We start from the raw sequence: 23346 nt of genomic DNA on the forward strand, positions 1-23346 counted from the left end.
TGGTGCAAATGAAATGAAGAGTCACAGGACCATGGAAGGATTTGTCCTCTGGTGAAAATGAATGTAAAATATCTCAAGACATCACATCTTACGTAAACAATTCGGCCAGAATCTCCACTCGGGATAAATTCAATCAGAAACATAATGTCACTCAGTAGAACTCATAACTCGATCAAGGCCTGATTGTCTGGTTCTTATTGTAGAAATATATTAGAAAAGCATGAAGATTAATTTGTCACAAAACACATTTCACGGTAAAGAAAGTGCCGGCTAATTCAAATCTGCAACAAACTTTAATGTTTTTCTTCTCAGGACCATTTCGCAACATGACGTTTTGTATAAAAATCATATCGTTGTATCGCATCATATTGTATCGTGTTGTATCTAAAGATTATTATCGTAGTACGTCTTATTGTATCATATCATGTATCGTATTGTATCATGTTGTATCTTATCATTTCATATCATGTATCGTATTGTATTGTTACATGAGGAGCTAATGAGAATTGCTCAGTTTATCTAAGCAGTAAAACCTCAAATCCTTCTTTCTGTTTGCATCAGTATTTCTGCCCATGCTCGTGTTTTCACTACCACATGTTCTCCAGTGATGATTTATCAATACCTGCGTCACCAGCAGGGACGTGTGGCCACTGAGCTACTGAACATAACAGTCTGAGTTTCAAGCCTCAGCGTTGTGGTCAGGCCCATTTTTTAAGAAAGCCTGATTCCCTGTGTCATGCGACGTGTCTGCTCTCAGTCTTCAGCTGCTCCTCCTGATCTCGGAATGTGTCTCTCTGTGTTATGTAATCGAGCTCCTGCCTGCGGAGGCCGGATGAGCATAGTTTCTCTGCTGTCGTGTGTGTGTGTGTGTGTTTTGATTTGTGTTGTGGCTTGAGTAACTCAGATTTGTAAAAGAACAGTATGCAGATGTCATGCAGGTCATGTTGTGTATTCTGTTCTTTCCCTGAATGGAGAGTTTCAACACTTATCTGCAGCAGCCCTCTGTGAATACAGTGTCACCTAAAAACTTAAGTTGACTTGTTTTGTATGTTGTCCAGAGCTAAAGGATTAAGCTTCTACATCATAATTATCTTTATTGACTGATTCTAGAAATCTAGTTCTGTCTTAATGCATAGTTCGAGAACCGTTCATGTCGTCGGCTTCACGCTTGTCATGTGTATTGTTGAGGTCCGAGTTAGGTTCAGTGTTGAGTTTGGACACGTGATACGTTCAATTTCAAACTTTTAAGAAAGCTGCAACCAGCATCACCAGTAAACAGGTCGTTCAAACCAGGCAGACCGAGCACTGCTCTAGTTTTGAGAACTGGCAACATCCTGAAAGCCTTTTCTTTTGTGTCTGTATTCTCTATTGTTGATGCTCTTCAAACTCAAAAGCAAACTTGGACCATTCCATCCCCACTGATGCTATAAATACCTCCCACCATGTGCCTTAAGGCCCTTTGAGTTACACAGCATGGCTGCACTCTGAAACTCCTTCTTTTCAATGGCCTGTGCGATGCAAGGATGTTTTTTTTGCTGTGCCACATGCGCATCCAATAGAGACGAAGCTCTCACCCAAGCACAAAATGCACAATGAAGGAAAACCTGATACTGTGGGTTCAAGATTCTTGAGTAATTATGACTCGAGTTCACCAGTTTTTTTAAAACGATTTGTTTTTAAGATGTGTTTGTCAGAAAGTGTTAAGAAAACCCTGGAACTTGTGATGCTTTCCGTCAGGGATGTGTGGAAGTCTTGTCGAGGCTGTAGGAGTTCCTCAGGGAACTGATCGAGATCCTTTTGTGTTTCCAGCCACAGGAAAGAGTCTGGATCACCCAAAGCCCTTTTGCTTTCTAGTAACAAATTTAGTTAAGTAACATTTATGTCAACATACAACATAAATACCTCACAGCATTGCAGAGTGAAACTTGTTGGGCTGTAGAAAGGTCTGTTTAATATTTTCTTGATTCATTTATTATCAGTATAAAAATAATGAAAATATATCCTCTCACAGTTTTCCAGAGCTAAAGGGGAATTCTTTAAATGTCACGAACAGCAGAAAGATATTAAATCTGCATATTTCAAAAGGTGGCAACTCAAAAAATCAAGTAGATTTTCAAGTTTAAGTGTCCGACTCTGACCTGAGCCCGAATATTATTTCAAAGTCTTTGTTCAAATATCCACACTCTTGTCTGAAAGTGTCCTTTGTTTACTTACTGCAAGAAAAACCCTTTTCCACATCTGACCGAATCATTATCAACATTGAAAGGATGTAATTGCCTAAAGGACCATGAGCATGATGAAGATTATCTTTTTGCTTCTGTGCATAAAGATAATCTTGTGTTTCTGAAGGAGAAGTAACAACGTGTGCACCTGATGCTGATGAGACATTTGAGTCCAACACATGGACACATTTTCCCCCCCGGCTTGTTACAGCAGCTGTGGATCTAAAGGAACCAGACGACCGTGTGAAAGAGCCGTGAGAGTCACAGTGAGAGTTTATTGCTGAGGAGGGAGAATGCTGCCCGACCTCGCTCTGTATATTTAGAGCTCGTTTGTCTGATGGTGAGAGATCACTGCCGGGGACACCATCATCACGCTGTGGACATTCCCTCTGCTCTGCTGTGTGAAACGTGATGTGGTGATTACATGACGACTGCTGAATCAGGGCAGAAAGAAAGAGATCGAGAACAACCCAAAAAACTTCTGTTCAAAAGGCTTTATTTTATATATTTATTTTAAATGTTCTTTCTTTTAAGATTAGTTAATATATTAGTGATTTTAAATGAATCTTTACTGTCACAAAACTATAAAATTATTTAGGCCGTGGCGTGAGTTGAATTTCAATCATCACTGGCTCCTCATTTTCTGGCTGATTCAGAGCTGACGTTGCAGAGTAACTGAACAGAGTCATTCAGCTCAATTAAGAAATGAGAACAATAAGAATACAGACAGAGACAGTCTGGTTTTCTAGTTAATTGATCAATTAGTTCAGCTTGACCTTACAAAACACATTTTTAGTCTTGTAAACGCAATATCTCAAGAATGCTTGATTGAAACCTCATTAGGATTTGGAGGTGGAAAGTCAATGTCATTGTGACAAACTCTTTCTTGCCTTTTGAACATGTTATCTTAAGAATGCTGGGAGAGAATCCTTTCAAATTTTGCACAAACATTACTTTAGACTCAGAGATTTATTAGATTTCAGTGGTGTAAGGTCACAGTTCTTTAACTGTATAGGTAGCATTAAGTTACCCTTGGGCAAGGCAGGTCACTTCATAGTTGCTTTGTGGTTGAGGGATTGTTGTCAACATGCTTTTCCAAATCTGAAAGGTAAAGACAGGTTGAGAGTTCTTCTCACCAGCACACAGACACACAGGTTGTGAGTTGTACCGTGGCCTCCTACGCTTACTGCACAGTGGGATTGTGAGGTGATCTGGCTGAACCCATCTGCAGGCCGCTCCTCGGCTGGATGTTTGTGTGTGGAAGGAGAGAAAGAGAGAGGGAGGGAGACGAGAAGGGAGGCAGAAGTGAAGCAGAGACGCTGCAGTGCACACGGTGGATGGAAGAGAGGCAGAGAGAGTAAGGGAACAGGGATTTAGTGAAGCCGAGGGGGGGGATGGGAGAAGAGAGGGGAACGATGGATGGAAACACGGCAGCAAAGAAAGAGAAAGACGGCGTCAGCAAAGCATGAGAATAAAATGGATGGAATAGAGAAGTGAATGTAGCTAAAGAGAAATATACCCCCAGAATTTAGAGGATTTCCAGTGGTACTGCTCCGGTTTTGCTGGCGAGTCACAATCAGATGTTGTGATTGGAGGAACAAGTGCAAAACAAGCATTCGATTTGAGATCCAGAAACGGTCTGATGTGTGGTTTTAGGTCTTAATGCAGTTTGTGTGTTTGTGTAACCTTAAGCCTCGAACAATAGGTTAAACCTTATTAATCCCTGGGAGGAAGTCACACGACACTAAGTGAAAACAAACTCGACTGAAGCAACATATGCACAATTCTAAGTACTCAAATTTCTGTTCCCTGAAATGCACTTTGGATTACAAGAAAAAAATAATCCTATCTCTTCCGTCAAAACCATTATCAACAGTCGGTTGCCTGTAGCTGCAGGATGGAAATGTTCTCATGTTTGCAGATGACACTGCATAATTTCTCCAAACTTTAATCTCCTGTGAATTCATTTTCTTCAGGCAGTCAGTCACTGCCACTCACCTCCTGCTGTGGAGGAAGGTCAGCTCACACTGACAGGTGAGTGGAGGTGAAGACTCAGGTCGTCTGTTTAGCAAGAGGCGCTAAGCTCAATCAAGTTCAGGCCGGGAGTCTGTCGAGGAGGGAAACTGTCCCTAAGCCTCTTGGGACGCTGGGATCAAAGTCATGTGTTCATCTTTAGCTCACACTGGTCGATCTAAGGACATGTAAGCAATTAACTTAGACGTGAAGCTAATTAAGATGTGATTACCAAACAACATTGTAAAGAAAGAACATCGATCTAAATGGACTTGTTGAAAGTTACTGGATAATCTAAACGATATATATTTTATTCTGCAGGAAACTGCTCGTCCTTTTGTTTTCTGCCGTAAAGCCATTAGCAGGTTTTCCACCAAAGTACAGTCTATGAAATGCAGCGTAGAGGCTAGAGGCCAGAAATCAATAGTGTAATTTCCCTAATGACTCAACATCATTGTGGTAATTTCCTTCCATCTATCCTTCCATTAGCTTCACCGCTGATACTTCTGAGGGGAACGCTGGGATGGTGGTAATTTTATCGATGCCAATACGCTTGATATTGCACTTTCAAAGAAGCAGTTTTATTTGGATGAAACCTTGTGAGCTTCAGGGACGATGATAGTGTCGAACCAGACCCTTGAACTGTGGAGGAGGGAAAGAGAAAAGAGCATTTTCCCATTAAGGATCAATGAAGCTTCAGATTTTGCTGCATCAAGTCATTTGATGAAAACACATCAACACAAAAGAATAAACCGTATTGCTCTTATTTAAATGATCCCAGTTGGTTTTTTGTAGTTTTTAGGTGATGTAATGTTCAGACTTATTTGAGGACCTGATGGACAGCCAGTCCTTAATTTGCAGTTGAAAAGACACAATGTCTTTTCTGACACACATTCCAGTACTTGGCTGGTGTTGGTGGGAAACTTCCCCCCTGAATACAGAGCTCAGAGCTCAAGGTCATGGTTGTTCCCTACGTCCTCTCTTTCTTGTCTGTCTCGATGTGTTTGGACATATTGTGTCTTCCTCGGCGAGAAACTGGTCAACGAACTGTAGACATTTGATGTGAGACAACTGGAAATCTTCAGACACTTTCAGGATGGTTGAACATTCAACATTCCTTCTTTTCTGCTGTTTGGCTCTTGTTGTGTGTCTTTGGTTGACACTGAAGCGGGAGGCGATGAATGTGTGCAGCAAACAAAAGCTCTTTCATGGGGGTAGGGACACACACACACATACACACACACACAGACACACACACACACACACACACACTGACACAGTAACTCAACAACCAGACTTTCCTATTCCTGCAGGAAACGAGAGAAGACAATCAGAGGCTGGCAGAGCCGAGGACGCATGAAAGAACCAGTTGATGCTCATTAAACAAATAGAATCAGTGACAGATTGAAACTAGTTCTTTTAATTCATGTTCCGATTAATGGAGAATAGAAAATGTTGTGGAATGTGATGTATGTTTAGTCTACAGCGTTATTTTCTCGTAGCCTTATTTTCTGCGACGAGGCAAAAACACATTCCACTTCCCCTTTTGTGTTGTGGAATTTATCGACTCGCTTCGATCTACATAAAAGAAGTTGTTCTACAAACAGCGACAATATTCTATTCAATAAAAGCGAGTCCCGCTGGGAGGGTGCACTTCATCTATCATCCTAATTGCCATCTCCTGTGGTTGTGTCGTCGGTCTCTTCCTGGTGAGGGTGCGCCCTCACTGGGATGCAGACTTATTCCTGGAAGTGCTGGTGATATACGAGGGAGGACGTCCTTTGTAACAGCTTGCCTTTCCTCTTCCCTTAGCGTTTTATAAATAGGTCAGTTCCCTGCCTTGCCACCACATATAGCACCTTAATGTGGGTTTTTCCAGAGAACCCATGGAGACTGTTTGTAGAGAGCAGTCACAGCTTATTGACTCATATTCATATTGAATCCCCAGTTGTAAGAGTATTAGCACAGATTGAGAACCCTCTTATTGTTTTTCTGTTTTTGTTTGGATAGAGAAAACCAGACAACCCCAATTTAAAGCTGAACAAAACCACGAAGGGAAGAAGGCTCTAGATAAGATGAGATAATATAAGATAAGAACTATTCATAGCTAAAGGAGACACATTCTGCTCATATCCAGGTTGATCATCTTATTCACTCTCCTCAGACTGTCCATTGCTGCAGCTCCTCCTTTCAGCCTCTGTCTCAAACACTTGGCACTTAGCTCCTGTCTCTTTAATGACATGTCGGCAATCTTGACATGAACAGCAGGACAGAAATAGACAGAAACCCTATAAAATTGACCAATGCATCGTCTTCAGCCTTTTCTGTGTCTTCCCTCTTACAGCTGCTAGCATGGTTGCCATGGTTACCCTCTTTCTCTGTCCTGGATTTCTTCTGTGTTTCCTCTTTCTCACGATGCGTCTGAAACACACTACGACTCCTCCCCCCTGATTGGCCGGCCCTGTAGCTATGGTCTCTAATGGTGGGTGGGAAATGAAATCCGATTGGCCAGACCCGGCCCTCTTTGTTCTCGATAACCCGTTATCTGATCTGCTGTGATGTAATCTGGTGATAGGCTCAGTTGTGTTATTGTTTGTGCTCACAGGGACCAGGAGGATGTGTGTGTTTTCTTGAAAAGTGGTTTCTCGGTGTTGGAGGTTTGAAATCTGTGATGAGCTGCACAGGATCTTTTTATGACTTTTCACTTGTTTGAGATTGAAAGGCTCGGTAAATGTAAAGGAATTTGTTGTTTTGTCCTTCTAGGAAAATCTCTTGATAACTATCTTGTGTTATGATAAAGTTTGTGTATGTTTGCTGCAAGTTCTGTATAAAAAAGCTCCGTTATAGAGCCTGTGGGAGAATAATGAGTCTATTCAACACGTTTCTGTGTGTGTGTGTGTGTGTGTGTGTTTGTGTGTGTGTTAGTGTGAATACATGAATAGCCTGTGCACATTTGTCCAGTGTGTCACTCAGCAGTCACACAACCCTACACAGCAGCTGTGATGGGTCCATTATAAATACCAGACTGAAAACTTTGCGTCATGTGACGGGCGCGGTTTCCTGTCGGCCATGACGCATTTCTGAGATCATCTTTTTCCTCAAATTTGGCAAAACTCTTCGGAATGTCTCAGCATTGAAATGGTAATGGACTGTATTTTTTATTCTACTTTTCTGGAAATATAAAGCACATTGCAGTTCAACACATTCATGCCATTTGGGTCAATTTGGGGTTGAACATCTTGCCCGAGGAGCCGGGGATCGAAACACTGACCTTCTGGTTCGTGGACTGACTTGTCATAACTAGGGTTGCAAAATTCCGGGAATATTCAAAGTTGGTAACTTTCCATGGGAATTAACGGGAATTAATGGGAATATACGGGAATTAACGGGAATTAACGGGAATAAACTGGAAATGTTGTGGGTAATTTATACTAACTGTATTTACCTTGTCATATACAGACATAAATATAAACATTTTGTTGTGTCATAGGCTGATTTGAGTCCTGAGGAAACTTTGGGCACTTGACTATATGCTTCTGCATCGTTGTGTCATTCTTAACATAGGTCTTTGCACAGTATTTGCAAATGTACACAGCCTTTCCTTCTACATTGGATGGGGTGAAATGTCTCCACACATGAGAGAGTGCACGTGGCATTGTTCTGTAGAATAAGATGAGAAAAAAGTTTGTAAAAAAACACTAATGCAATGCCAGAGATATAAATAGTTAGCCAAACAATTGGAATCGTCTGTAAACATATTTTACAATTGATGGATAAATGAATGGAAATAGGCGAGATGAACAGATGAACAATCCTCAATCAGCATGCTAATATGTTTTCTCCAGTAATATCATGGAAACTGACCTGACTAGTCCTTCACTCTACAGCAGGCCTCAATAGCCCTGCTGTAGAGTGAAGGATGCTGGGAGTTATCTGTGCATGTGATGGAAGAATGCACAGTGGAGGGTTTAAATTCAACTTGCAGCGTGTGCTGCATTCCATACATCTTTAAAATAGAGTTTTGAATGATGTTTTTATTGCTCAGCGTCTAATTTGCATATCATTATTTTTTTAAATTCCCGAGCTTAATATTCCCACGGAAATTTTCCGGTAATTTACCGGAAACTTTCCGCCCCTTTGCAACCCTAGTCATAACCCTCCATTTTTTAAACAAGGCACAATTGCACCTGCCTTATTAAAGGGAATTCGAGATGCCACTCTGATTAGTTTATTGCATCATTTGCCTTAAAATACACACAAGATTAATTAAGAGACTAACTACAATTGTTTTGAATCATACACCTGTGTACATTCCCTAAATCAGTGTTAAAGTGAACTTGCAGAGCTCAAGAGGAAAGTATGAACAGTTCAGCCTTCCTGCCACGGACATAAAACCTTTATGGATGTTTTGATTGTCCAACTATAATAAACTGCTCCATTTGTTTGTGAGAGACAAAGGAAACTGAATGAAACCATGGGGCAAAACATCGTGATTAAAATCGTTTATGAAATGTTTTGTTTCATAATCAAACTGTGGTGAGACAAAGTAGGTTAATAGTGGGAGACACTGTTTTGACTGACTCGGGCGTCTCTCATCAAAACCATGTGAGATTATGAAATGCGTTGCTATTTAGTCTGCAGCAGCTTTGTTTACAAAACATATTTTTTGTGAAAAACACACACACACACACACACACACACACACACACCCACACACACACACTGACCTCGAAATCCTTGACTTCTCATGCAGCCATATGGTGTGTTGAAAGTCCTCTCGCCTCTACCAGAAAACATCGGAGGGATAATACTTCCCCTGCATGAACTTTCTATTCTCCAACAATCAATACAAAGCTGTGATGTATTGAAATAATGCAATTTTCAGTCTAAATCATACATATATATGCAGCAAATCCTCTGAAAATCTATATCTGAACTACCCATGACATTATTCTCTGATTTCTTCATGAGGTCATATGATGGAGAATAATTTTCTCTGATCAATATCAGCTTCAGATAATCTCCCTGGTATATCTGGAAAGTGTGTTGTCTGTAGCCATATTTAGTTGACCTTGACTTTGACCTTGACCTTGACCTTTGACTGATCCAAACACACTCACACTCAGACAGTTGTCGTTGTCCTGTGTTAATGTCTGAACTCACCACCCACCCAGCCTGCTTGACCCCAGCAGCTAATCTCTTAAACCCATTTCAGTTTCTCTCGTCTGGTGTTAACATCGTCTCGCTCTCCATCACAACCTCTCAGCTCATGTGATTCATGCCACCTTCCACCGAGGACAACCTTTACACATTTTTATATATCTATATAGAATAATGAATACTTGAATACTTGAAACAAACATCAGTGGGATAGGAACTACTTAAATTGACAAAAAAACATCCTGCAAGAAGATTTATTGAACTTGTGTTTAGATTTATTTTAGTTTGGTCCACCTCCCATTGGCTAACATGGAGGTGTAGCAGTCATTTTGTGCATGTTTATATAGAATCTATAAGATCAGGATAAGGATGCATCGTGTTCTCCAGATCTTATTATATATTATTATTTAGTCTTATTGGTTTGTGGAGTGTTGGAGGTTCCTTCATTTTTACATAATCAGTTTCTTCATGTTGTGACAAATGATGATTTCAGTGGTTGATGGTCTTCGCTTAAAAAGATATTGAATCCGTCCCAGATCAGAATGTGTCAGTGTTGATAACTGTCCTCCTCCAGGCCTGCAGCAAGGCATCATGGGTAACCATGACTTCATGTTCGCAGCTATGAGATAAAAAGGTTGAGCTCCACTTGGATGGAAGAGAAGCTGAAGCCTCCCTGACAGCAAATTCCTTTCGAGTCTGTTTAAAAAGGTCATTTGTGGAGAGTGGCGTCTGAGTTATTATCCTGGCAGAGAGTGAACCTCTCACCACGCTGACGTTGAGCTTCAGACCTGACGTCTGCCACCTCTCTTCTCTTCATGGAGCAACACAAACTGATGCAGCAGCGCTTTGCTATGCTCCTCCTTGTAATCCTACTCGTAAAGGTCTACATTTGTATGTGTGGTAAATATCCATCTGAATCTATATTTGTACGTCTCTCTGTTATCCACTCTAATGTCACCGCTTGGCTTCCTGCTCGTCTTTTAAATCCCTAAATCAGATTATGTCCTTTCTCTCTCTTCATCTCCCACTTTTCCTTCTCTCCAGTCACAACCTCACTCGTCTGACTTCCGGAGAGATTTGCGAATCAAAATTTAATTTCAGGTTTCGCTTTTTATCAATCTACTGTATCTGGGATTATGATTTAAAGCAGGTGAAATAGAGGGATTACTCTTAAGAAGTGAGTTAAGTCCTTGTCAAGTCCAGGTCGCAGCCGGTGAACGGAGGATTTAAAGTAACTTATCCCCGATCCTGTTGATGACACGCTGTGTAATTCTTTATTAGAGAAATTACAATGAATGGATGAACTTCCACAATCCTGGGTCTGGTTTTCTTACAGTATATGAATAATTCATGACCACATTTTTTTGAAATAACAGTAACATCATCACAAGGGTGTTGGTGAACCAACAGTAGCGAGTTATAAAAACTCAATGTGTTTAGTTTGTCCATTTTGGGCCACTGTAAAAACATGGCGGCCTCCGTAAAACATAACCTTCTCCCGATGTAAATATTAAGAGCTTCTTCTTCTTCTTCTTAATGAAAACTAGAAATTTGTACATTCAGGTAAATATACACGGATGAAAACATAATTCAAATATGATTATTTTATATTCCATTTCTCCCAAAGAACCCCTTTAACCTACGTCTTATACACTGGACTTTTAAAAGGAACTGTAGTATTTGTGTGACATTGACAATTGTCATTTAAACTTTTAGATGGAGTCAGTGAATGTAGAAAAAAACTAGGGCTGGGCAAGTTAACTCGTTTCAATGGAGTTAACTCGAGTTAACTCGAGTTAACTCAAGTGATGAGTTAACTCGATTAATTATTTTATCTCGCATTCACTCAGGTTTGATTATTTATTGTTTTATTGTGAAAGTCAGGCTTTTATTTTGTGAAAGTCTGTTGCTGACTGCTGCAGAACAGGAAAAAAGAAAATAATGCTGCAGAACAGGAAAAAAGAAAATAATTGGCGGATAAACAATCGAGTTAACTCATCACTTGAGTTAACTCGATTAAAACGAGTTAACTTGCCCAGCCCTAAAAAAAACACTTTTTAACAAAGTTTATTCAGGAAGTGTCATGGAGTCTAGTTTGCTGCTATATTTACAAAACAGGTACTAAACGTTGTGATGAATCCACTAAAACAACTTTATTTGTGTTGTTTTTGAAAGGATGAGGGGTTTGGTGCATTAGCAGCTGCTGCGTGGTCTTCTTCACGTGAACTGTAAGAGTGTCTGTGAATCAGATGATAAATTCAAACTATTAAAAGTAAAGTAATTATCAGCTCAACACTTTCTTAGCACAACAAAGTGGATTTCATAGGAAAAAGATGTGAAGTGTAGAAATGTTTTATTTATTTTTGGTTTGACGGATGATGGTGAAGGAAACGGCTGCTGTGTTGGTGTGTGTCTGTGTGTGTGTCTGTGTGTGTGTCATGTTGGGTGTGATGTGCGAATGGGGATGAGATCATTGCCCTGTTTGAGAGTCAGCTGCTGTGTGTGTGTGTGTGTGTGTGTGTGTGTGTGTGTGTGTGTGTGTGTGTGTGTGTGTGTGTGTGTGTGTGTGTGTGTGTGTGTGTGTGTGTGTGTGTGTGTGTGTGTGTGTGTGTGTGTGTGTGTGTGTGTGTGTGTGTGTGTGTGTGTGTGTGAGTCACCCTGCGCAGTGTATAGACTTAATGGTTAAGTTCTGTTACTGGAGCTGTTTTGATCCATAGAAAATAAAAACACATAAAACCTCATAATAAACACTGGACCTGTTCTAACCCGAGTGTCAGAGGAACAAGCTCCACCATCATGGGTGGATTCAACCACATGAGAAGTCTTGTGTAGCTGAGTAAACGACCCCTGGTGGTCTCAACTGGGTGATCTCAGCGTTAGGTTGGACAGGTTATTTATTCTTTGGAGGTATTTTTATTCCTTTCTTTGAAAGCACAGTAATGGAGAGACAGGAGACGGGGAGAAGAGAGTGGAGGAACGACAAAGGAGTGGAACTGGGAACCAGCTGCTCAAGGCGTATGCACCCATGTGGTTTACACCCGAACCACTCAGCCTTTTTAGTAGAAAGCTCAGGTCCTGTGACACAGTTGAGTTATGGTTTATGATCCACTGGTTTTATAGCTTGACCCACATCGGAAACTGAGAGTCAGAATACCGCAGCTGCTGCTGTAGTGATTTGATGTATTTCTCTTTGTCTCTATTCCTCTGATTTAGTGCAAAACGAATGAGTTATACGGGAAAAGCACAATGTTGGGTCCTCAGGCCTGCAGGTGGAGTGTCTGTACCTTAATGGGTTTATTTATCTGGACTTATAACCTGCAGCGTTTCCTCTTTGTTTCTTTGTATTTTCCAGATGTACCACTCTGACCATGGCGTCGATTTCCCCGACCTCACCTTCCACATCCCTGGCAGAGCTGCTGAGCTGGGCCCAACAAACTAAGTGTGAACACAACCATCAACACATCACATTCCTACCTTCCCCTCCTTTAGCTGCTGCAGCTCCACTCCACCCCCTCCTTCCTCTTGAATGATGGACAGCCCTCCTAAACTGTCTGGCGAGACCCTGATTGTGCATCACATTCCCCTGGTGCACTGTCAGGTGTCAGGTGGGCGACAGGGCGGCTGCGGGAGCTCGCTCAAGAGGAGCAAGGCCTTCACCCTGCCTGAGAACATCGGTCTGAGTCGCACCACTTCCCTTCCCGAGAGGGACATCCTCCAGAGGGATGCTCTGCTCTACAGCAGCCTGATCCAGACCTCCAGAGGCTCCTGCTCCTCCCACAACGGAGGAAGAGAGAGGAAGGGTGGCGGGAAAGGAGGCAGCACGGCGAGTGATGATTCATCGTTCACTTCGAGTAATTCAGAGGACCAGCTGATCACAGCTCACACTTTGCCGAGGGCGAAAGCGAGGAACAGGAATCCGTTTCGTCATAATCCGTTCTTGCTGAATACCGAAAATGACAATGACGAAGAGGAGGAGGATGATGGTGACAACCTCAGCGGTTACCTTGAGGACTCGTCCTTCCACCTCCACAGCGACACCAACTCTGCCCTCGATGTTGGAATCGCATCTTTCCGCCTGCACGACCTCGGCTTCGCTTCCGAGCCCTTCCTCCTGCACAGCTCGGTGGGAGGAAGCAGACGCGAGTCCCTGAGGGCCGCCGCTTCAGATCTGTCCAACCACCTGGAAGACCTGAACATCTTAGGTCTGGACAGCCAGCGGCGCCTCGGGAGCAGCGGTTCCAACATGTCCATGGATTGCGGAGAGCAAGACTGGGGCGATGATGAAGAAGACGAAGATCATCCCATGCGCTGCGGCCGAAGCAGTAAGACCGGTTCGTACTCGTCCAGCTCCTCGGCCCATCACTGCTCCTGCTGTGTAATGTCTCAGAACTACCCTCAACACTTCCCTGAAACCTTCTCTGAGCCGTTCGCAGCGTGTCAGCAAGGCTACGGCAGCGACTCGTCCTGCAACAGCTCGGACGGCGTGCTGGTCAACTTCAGCGCCATTTACAACAAGATGAACAACGGCATACCGGAGAAGCCACCGGCCCCGGGACTCACCAACCTCAACAGCTCCACTGACCACTCCGGAACCACGTCGGTTTCTGACCCAGCAGGACACCAGCGAGACTCCAGTGGAGGGGCTTTCTATTTAGACCTCCACAGCTCCCCGACCGAACCCCCCCGGTCACAGCAACAACCCTCTTGTCTCGGCAACACCTTCCCTCTCATCCGGGAACCACACCTGTCCACCTCCTCCACCTGCTCTTGCTCTGTGGAGCACCAGGGGGCGCTCGACCTCGACGCCAACTGCAACTCCTACCACCCGCCGCATTCTGGCTCGTCCGGAGACATTGCATCCTGTCTGCAGAGCCAGGCCCGTCTGGTGGTCGCCACCCAGAACTACTACAAGCTGGTGACCTGTGACCTTTCATCGCAGTCGTCGCCGAGTCCCGTGGGCTCGTCGGTCAACAGCTGCTCCGACGAGCACAGCAAAGGAAGCCCCACCCCGACTCAGCCCAGCGAGTACTTCCTGTTCAGACAGCAAGCTGAGCAGGACGGCGTGGAAGAGGAAGAGGAGGAGGAAGGAGAGTCGTCGAAGGTGAGTGGACAATCCGGCCTCTCTGGTTTAAATAGTTTATAAACCATGTATCCGAAAACTACCACATGCACAGGTCAACAAATAAGAAGCTAATATACGACCAATTGATTTAACTGATTCTAATTATGATCGTATATCAGTTAATCAATGATACCACTTTTACACCAAAATCAACAGGTATATAAAGGTTTTTTAAAACTGGACTTTTTTGCATTTCCAGTAGTTCCGGAAAAACGAAATCGCAGGTTTATCTGAATAAATCTATTACACTCAAAAGACGTGGTATCTGATTGGGACATAGATTTTTGTTATTGCCGATAACAACCTGGTATATTTTGCCGTATCTGAGGCATTTCTTAGAAGATCTCTAATTACAATATATTGATCTGCCGACCAAAGAAAAATGAGAATGTGTCTAATTGTCTAAAAGATACAGATTTTCTAAATGATCAGTTTCAGAACATTCTCTCATTTCTACTTCAGTTTTCCCTTTGTTTTGAAACACAGCTTTTCACAGGTGGATTATCTCTCACATTTAGTTAAAGTGTTTTTAGTATTACTTATTTAAGAGTAAGGAGAAGCAGGTAAGAGAAGGCAAATGGAAGAAATCCAAAAACCCAGCAGGGACGAGACGGAAGTGATTCTGTCAGAATACATCTTACTCAACAAGGAAGGAAGTGACACAAAAATAACATATGGAATAAATTGAAAATGCTCCCAGACAGTGACAATAGCTCTGACCTTAAAATAACTGTGACTGTGGTGTTAGTCGGCCGCTGTCTGGTTTTAAATCACAGTCTCGCTCTGGGGTCATCTGCTGTCATCATGTCTGAGGATTAACTCTGTGCTTGTGTTGCTCTGCAGCGTTTTAACATCAGCCTGCGACACAGTGTCACAGAGAATGTGTCTCTAAGACAGTTCGGGCCCTAAGTTCGATTTGATCCTTCATAAAGACTTTGACCTGTTTAATCTGATGTGTTGTCTGACGTCTGTTTTGTTCTTTTCTTTTCTTTCCTTCCTTGTTTTCCATAATTCAGGAAGATGATAATGACGACGACGATGAGGAGGAGGATGAGGAAGAGACGAAGAATCACCAGGCGGATGTTGGGGCTGAAGCTGCTCCCGTTGTAATGGAGGGCCAGGTGTACGTGAACACCTCCCCTCCTGTGATTGGTCGAGCCCTCATCGGAAGCGGAGCCTCTTCGGGAAATCGTCCCCGTTCGCGCAGCTACGACCGAAACCTGGACAAGTCTCCGCCTCCTCGGCTCGGGTCTCTGGAGCGGATGTTGAGCTGTCCCGTCCGGCTCAGTGATGTCGCCGCCCCGACCCCGCCTCCACCTCCGCGCGTCACCTCCTTCGCAGAGATCGCCAGAAGTAAAAGAAGAAACGGAGCTACGGGGGGGTCGCCGCCCATGAAGGCAGCCGCGGACCTTTTCTCCTCCGCTTACTCCACCCACTCGCACTCCTCAGTGGACTTCTCTCCAATCCTGGAGCAGCGTGCGGAGGCCGACAGTCAGAGCATGTCGCCGGCGCCCTTCACCAGATGTTACAGCCATGGCAGCATAGAGCGCCACCTGGAGGGCGCCAGGGAGACGCGAGCCACAGCTGAAGGTACGTCACCCAAAGCTCCAGTCATCATTTGTTTTGCACATTTGGCAAAATTCATGTGGAGTTTTGTTTCTGTATCGTGAAATTAGTTCACGTCACCTCAGGCTTCGTCTCAACCCGTGTCCGTCGTTTGTCAGCAGAATTACACAAAAACAGTTTCACAGATTCTCCAAGAAACAACTTGTGTATCTCGAAAGATAAAATAATCAAATTGAGTTACTTTCTGACATTTATGTGTGTGAGATTTGGTTTATCTCAATTTAAGGAGACGTACGAGCAGAGATACGAGTTCTACCGAGTGCTAGACTAGTATTTTACTGTTGAGCTAATTGAGCTAAATGATGCTAACAGGCTCCACAGAGCCCTTTTCATGTGACTTCATTTTAATCTTAATGAAACAATCACTGATTAGAGGAGCTTTAAACTTTTAACTGTGTGATATCATCTTCTGCCTCAGTTAATAATTAGTGACTTCAATTGTAAATTGACTTTCTGTCTTTTAAAAAATTTAATTAGCCTCTTTGCAGCACTGATGATCGTTCACTGAGAAGTTTGTCTCATATTATATATAAATGTATATTAAACCATATTTATCTTTTAGCAGCAGCTGTTATTCTAAGATGAAGCAAACTTTTTGTATTGTACCCTAAATATTACACAAAAATTTATAAACAAAACAGAGATGCACCAACATTCCCACATGGAATGTTTCTTGTGATGTTTTCTCATCGTATGTTTGCAGTTTCTTTGTGTTTACACTGTCGCTGTGTGTCAACCAGTCGATAAGTTGTGTGTGTGTGTGTGTGTTTGTCAGAGTGTGTGTATCACCCAGCGGTGCAGAGTGTGTGTCCTCAGCTTCAGACGCACTGAAGGGTTGAACTGGGCCGAACATGTTCTGAATAACAATCAGATGTAGAGAGAGGAGATGAAGGTGCAGAGAACGCCCCCTGCTGAGGTGTGTGTGTGTCTGTGTCTGTCTGTGTCTGTGTGTGTCTGTGTGTGTCTGTGTGTGTGTGCCTGTAGGCCCAACTCGTCCCCAAAAACGATGGAAGGTCAGATAAAGTTACACAAACTTCTTCCTGCCGACAGAATAAATGACGATGCAGTTGTTTGTCCGCAAATATGTATTCTCTGTCGCGTCATTGAAAGCTAATCGTGATTATGGATTATTAATGTCGTGATGGATTGGATTCCTACAGACTCTGTTTGGATCATAAATTGTTTCTTTTTTTCTCAACCCTGTAAAATGAAGCTGTAATAAAATATATTTACGTTAAAATAATTTCCAAATATTTACTTATGATAACAACACATATAATAAAGCTGTTATTATTATGGTCCTGCTGCAATATCAGTTTATGTGAGAAAAGAACAGACCAACACAACCTTCACCTTATAAAGCTCAGTGTCAGCTGCCTGCACAGACACACACACACAGACACACACACACACACACACACACACACACACACACACACACACACACACGCACAGACACACTCACACACACAGACACACACACACACGACAGGGAGTGTTTGGAATAGCTGGAATAACAGAGACAGTTATGAGTAAACACTCCAGGACAGGAATGTCTCAGCTGTCTCCTTTTACTGATTTATACAAACTGGAATTCCTTAAATCATTTCTAATTTCAATATAAATTTTCCTTTATGCAAACTCACCGTGCAGCTTCTTAAACTGATTATTTAGACAAAACGCTGCACAATTGGAAATGAGTTATGTCCCTTTCCTCTTTGTGTTTATCTCAGTAAAACAAACCAGCTTCATGCAGTAATGCATCATATTAACACCATAATTAATTAAAAGCTTTTTCCTTTAAAATACTTCACGCCAGCTTCTTAGGAAATAAATCATCCTGCCCTCAGGTCACCTCAGCTCAGCCTGTATTATTTTCTGCTTCATTTACTCACATTGTTAATGTCAGTCCTGTAACTGGAGAACTAAATGAACCTGGTGTTTACAGAGTGGACTGACTGTGTGAAGCTCAGTCTGCAGGAATGTGGATATTCATTCCTCCACCCAAAGACTCTTTAGCTAAAGAAAGTCACTCAGTGGATAGAGCTCGTGAAACTGTCCAATTAAATTCAATCAAGCTGCACCGAGTTACTCACACTCATAGATATCAGATCCTTAAATAGACAAGATCAAGATTCTCTTGGACAAAATAATACAAAAGTCATATCGTGCAATATCAAAATAAAGTGATAAAAATATCCCTGGATCCGTCGCTTTGTCGTGATCTGAAAGAGAATCAGCTTCAAAACATCCACATCTTTCCAAATCATTTGTTGAGTATTGAATCAGCTTTGATGTATTGTAATATTGGAAAATATATTGAAATTATAAGACTTCACATTGATGGTTTTAGGATATGATCATTAGAGTAATTTGTTATTGACACATTAACCTGCAGTGGTTTTCAAGGAGAGAAAGGATTTCATGTTTTTACGGCTTGAAGCTCTTCAGTCGACGATGTGGAAGTCTGGGGGTCGTCCCTCTAAACAAGGCGTGTCTCACCCGGGCCTGAAACACATGCTCTTCACTTTGTCTCCACACACACAGGGAGATGGTTAAACGTTATAATGAGAGGCTGCGCCGCATCGCACAGCAAATATATTATTCATCAGGCTTCACATCAGTCAGCTGCGTCGCCTCACTGCAGCACGCAGGCCTCTTTAGAAACCTCAGGGAAGCAGCTCGCTCACTAATGATCCGACATGATGCTGAGAGGAGGGAGAGGTCTGCAGCCGCCTGATGGAGGAGAGGAGAGAGAGGGAGGGAGGGGGAGAGGGAGGGAGGGAGGGAGGGAGGGAGGGAGGGAGGGAGGGAGGGAGGGAGGGAGGGAGGGAGGGAGGGAGGGAGGGAGAGAGAGAGAGGGTGGGAGGGAGGGAAAGGTCTGCAACCGCCTGATGGAGGAGAGGAGAGAGAGGGAGGGAGGGAGGGAGGGAGAGAGAGAGGGAGGGAAAGGTCTGCAACCGCCTGATGGAGGAGAGGAGAGAGAGAGGGAGGGAGGGAGGAGGGAGGGAGGGAGGGAGAGAGAGAGGGTGGGAGGGAGGGAGGGAGAGAGAGAGAGAGAGAGGATGCAGGGAGGAGATGGAGGAGAAGAGAGAGAGAGGGAGGGAAGGAGAGAGAGAGGGAAGGAGGGAGGGAGAGAGAGAGAGAGGATGCAGGGAGGAGATGGAGGAGAAGAGAGAGAGAGGGAGGGAGAGAGAGGGAGGGAGAGATGATGCAGGGAGGAGATGGAGGAGAAGAGATGAGGAGAGAGGAAGAGAGGGAGGCAAAGAGAGAGAGAGGGAGAGAGAGAGGGAAGGAAGGAGGGAGAGAGAGAGAGGGTGGGAGGGAGGGAGGATGCAGGGAGGAGATGGAGGAGAAGAGATGAAGAGGGAGGCAGAGAGGGAGAGAGGGATGGAGAAAGAAAGGGAGGGAGAGAGGGAGAGAGAGAGAGGGAGGGAGAGAGGATGCAGGGAGGAGATGGAGGAGAAGAGATGAGGACTGAGGGAGGGGGAGAGAGAAGGAGAGAGAGGACCAGGGATGACGGAGCAGATAGAGGAGAGATGGGGAGGGAGCGTTTCTTTTCTCCATCTCCAGTGGGGGCTGAGGCCTGCTGTGTGTGTGTGTGTGTGTGTGTGTGTGTGTGTGTGTGTGTGTGTCAGTGTGTGTGTGTGTGTTTGTGTGTGTGTGTGTGTTAGTGTGTGTGTGTGTGTGTGCCTCCCTCCATCCTGGGTCTACAGCACCTCTTGTGGCCATAAGGCAGCACAGCACCCAGCTCAGGTGACATCGGTGGGTGGGCTTTAGGGCGACAAACAGCTTGCGCAACACTGCTGACGTCACAAACACATACACACATTCTGTCACACACACACACACACACACTCTGTCACACACTGCACTGGGATCACACACACACACACACACACACACACACACACACACACACACACACACACACACACACACACACACACACACACACACTGGTAGAAAACAGAATAAGGCCTCCTTCTCCTCGCTGGTGTCTCCTGACTGCAGAGCGTCCAGGTGTGTGTCTGTGTGTGTGTCTGTGTGTGTGTGTTGTGTGTTTTTGTGAACACGTGTGTGTCTGTGTAAGCACGTTGGGGAAAGGTCAGAGTCTCTATCGCTGGTCGATGGTGGACGGTGATAACAGACCTGTTCCGCCCTGTGACTCATGACTGGGCAGTTTTCAGGTTTCATTTTCAACTTCGTGTTTTTGCAGTTTTGTCCAGAAACGATTCATCGATTATTGAATCAGGTTTCACCTCCTGACAAGTTTATTCTATCTCTGTAATTTAAACATCTCAGTGCTGTTAGGAAAAAGTCATTGTAACTGTCAGCTTGTATTTTAGAAAATTTATGTGTGACTTATTAAATTTAATCTCAACATTTTAATCACGAAAACAATATTCCCAAACTTTCTCAACCTCAACTTCAGACTCTGAGGCCGACAACCAGATTTATACATTAACCAAAATCAGCACAACACTGAAGTGAAGGCAGCTCTGTTGCTTCAATGTGAACAAGCTGTAAAATATTTTCTCTTTAAAACCAATAAATAATCATCATAAATATTCGTGATCTTAATATTGATCAAAATAACCACGATAACCATTTTGGTCACAACTGTTCTATTCACAAATACATTATTCCCAGGTAATGTGAAAAACAATAGTATGACTTTTATGTCTTTGAGCAGCTTCACTATTAGAAACACTGCACTAATATAAAATAAATAATCAGAAATCTAATTGAATAATAGTTTCCCCTGTGAATTAAAGCCTGAACTGAGAAGTGAGCAGTATATTAGGTACACCCAATGTAAAACGAATTCACTGTAATGTCCTGAAAAACTAATTTGAAGGTTATGATGGTGAAAGTTGTGGTTTGTGGATTGTGGTGCTCGTGAATTATATTGTGTTATTTTGAGAGGTATTTCTTATATCCTGATTTTGTAGATACAGCTTATTTCAAATACTTTGTTTGATTTGATTTAGTAACTGTTCTGGCTGAGTCATGAGATAAAAGATGGATTATTGAAGCATTTCACAAAATGTTTTGATTAAATTTGAGAAAAAAGTGATTGGACTCGATACATACTCCGTCATGGACATGATTTATTTATTTCGAACACTTATTAAAGTTCACTTGTTTATTTTATTCCTTGCTTAGATCTAGATATTTTAATTATAATCATTTGTGAAACATTAACGTAGGTACACCCAATGTAAAACTAATTCACTCTAATCTCCTGAAAAACGAATTTGAAGGTAATGAGGGTGAAAGTTGGGGTTTGTGGATTGTGGTGCTCGTGAATTATATTGTGTTATTTTGAGAGGTACTTCTTATATCGGGTTTTTTAGATGCAGCTTATTTTAAATATTTTGTTTGCTGTGATTTAGTTCAACTATTCTGTCACGAGATAAAAGATGGATTATTGAAGCATTTCACAAAATGTTTTTATGAAATATGAGAAAAAGGGGGTTGGACTTGTTAAATACTCCGTCTTGGACATGATTTATTTATTTTGAACATTTGTTGCTATGTCTATTTCTTACTTGCTTAGATCTAGATATTTTAATTATAATCATTTGTGAAATAGAAAGATAACCTCTTCCTCTCCTCTCCACCAGGGGGCCTCTCCAGCTCCTCAGACACTCAGCCAGCGGTGGTCCGGTACACCCTGGACCAGCGGCCCACCTCCCTCCCCATCCAGCCCTTCACCTTCCACCACCAGTTTGCCTCTAAGCCCCCCCCGCCCAAGCCCGTGCTGCCCCTGCTCACCGGTTACGTCTCGGGGATGCAGGCCCGCTCCAGTTCTGGATCCGGCTCTGGTTCTGGTTCTGGTTCTGGTGGTGCGGTGGGGGAGGATGAAGCTGAAAATGTGCACAGTTACCAGGGGGCTCTGGCCGGGGAAGCCCCTCCCCCTGGATCGGTTCGTCCCTCGCCTCTCGGGAGCTACTCCCCGGTCCGCCTCCAGGGGGCGCCCAGCTCCGGGACCTGCTCCACCTGTAGCCCCACCCCCCAGCCGCCCCACAGCCCCTCCTGCCCGCTGTCGGCCGGCTTCAGCCCCCGGCACTCCCCGAACCAGGGGGGGGGTTCAGCACCGTCGCCGTCGACCCCCCCGCCTCCGTCGCTGGGCGTGAAGAGGGGGGCGCAGGGACACTGCTTCCACCGCGGAGCTCCGCCCACTTTACCAGCGCTGACCAGTGACACGCTGAGTCCACTGGGATCCGTGGAGTCTGGGAAACACGGCGAGGGAAGCAAAGGCTCCGGAGCCAGGCCACAGCATGGTAGGTTCCAAGTTATTATTATTATTATTATTATTATTAATATTATTAATATTCATGTTGTGTTCTCAAGAGTAAAAGCTGCTGGTGCTCCAGGAAATAAAAGTCACAATTTAAATGTTGACAAACTCCAACAAAATCTCCATTAAGATCTCGAGCCTGGTTTGGTGCAAAAGACATTCAGCATTATTTTTATTATTTTCAACTTCTTTGATCTTTGGTTTGTTTGGATCAAATTAGTTGAGTTGCTCATTTTGTGTAAAGAGTCAGAATGAGAGAAACCAGCAGGACAACGTGTGGAAGCTTCCCAGTGACGAGTGGACGTGTGGACGAGGTTTCTAACACGTGACGTGAAACTGGAAGAACACAAAGATCTCAGGATGAAGAAGAGGAGCCGGACACGTAGAAGACGAAGACGTCCACTTGGAAACATGAAGAGATTCCAGATCTTCTGGTGATGAGGCCGAGGCCGTGTGGAGGAGCTGGAAACAACAACACTGATCTGTCCACAGCAGAGTTTATACGTCATGTCCCGCCTCCTGCTGCTCTACAGGCTCCGCCTCCTGCTGCTCTACAGGCTCCGCCCCTCACCTGGATGTTCCTCACATGTTCCTGTTGTTGTGAACGAGTTCCACTCTGTGTCTGCGGTAGGGATGTCACGAGAACCGATACCTACGATACCTGTCGATACTAACATAACAAAACGATGCCGATGCCCAAGTTTTTGAAGCACCGCAGGCACCGTCAGCTCCGATGCCAGCAGCTGTTAGCAACTTAGCATTAGCATCGGTGCTGCGCCAGTCGACGTTTACATTCTGAAAACCAAGACGGCAACTGCGGCTGCAGCGTTCGCCCCCCCTCGACTTGTTTATTAAAAAGGCACAAAGAGTCGGGTATGGAAGTACTTTGCGTTTGA

General features: G+C 43.7%; 1 protein-coding gene across 2 annotated transcripts in view; it reads left to right on the plus strand.

Annotated features, from left to right (window-relative positions):
- rusc2 (RUN and SH3 domain containing 2) overlaps nt 1–23346 on the plus strand; it is a 35076-nt gene that overhangs the window by 1823 nt on the left and 9907 nt on the right. For both annotated transcript variants that reach the window (XM_061070982.1, XM_061070981.1), the window contains exons 2-4: nt 12748–14496; nt 15534–16107; nt 21774–22433. In XM_061070982.1, coding sequence (XP_060926965.1) covers nt 12922–14496; nt 15534–16107; nt 21774–22433 — 2809 coding nt within the window. In that variant the 5' untranslated portion in view covers nt 12748–12921. The remainder of the gene's footprint in view (nt 1–12747; nt 14497–15533; nt 16108–21773; nt 22434–23346) is intronic.

Source organism: Limanda limanda, chromosome 5 (genome assembly GCF_963576545.1).
Source record: "Limanda limanda chromosome 5, fLimLim1.1, whole genome shotgun sequence".
In the NCBI taxonomy this organism is placed as follows: Eukaryota; Metazoa; Chordata; class Actinopteri; order Pleuronectiformes; family Pleuronectidae; genus Limanda; species Limanda limanda.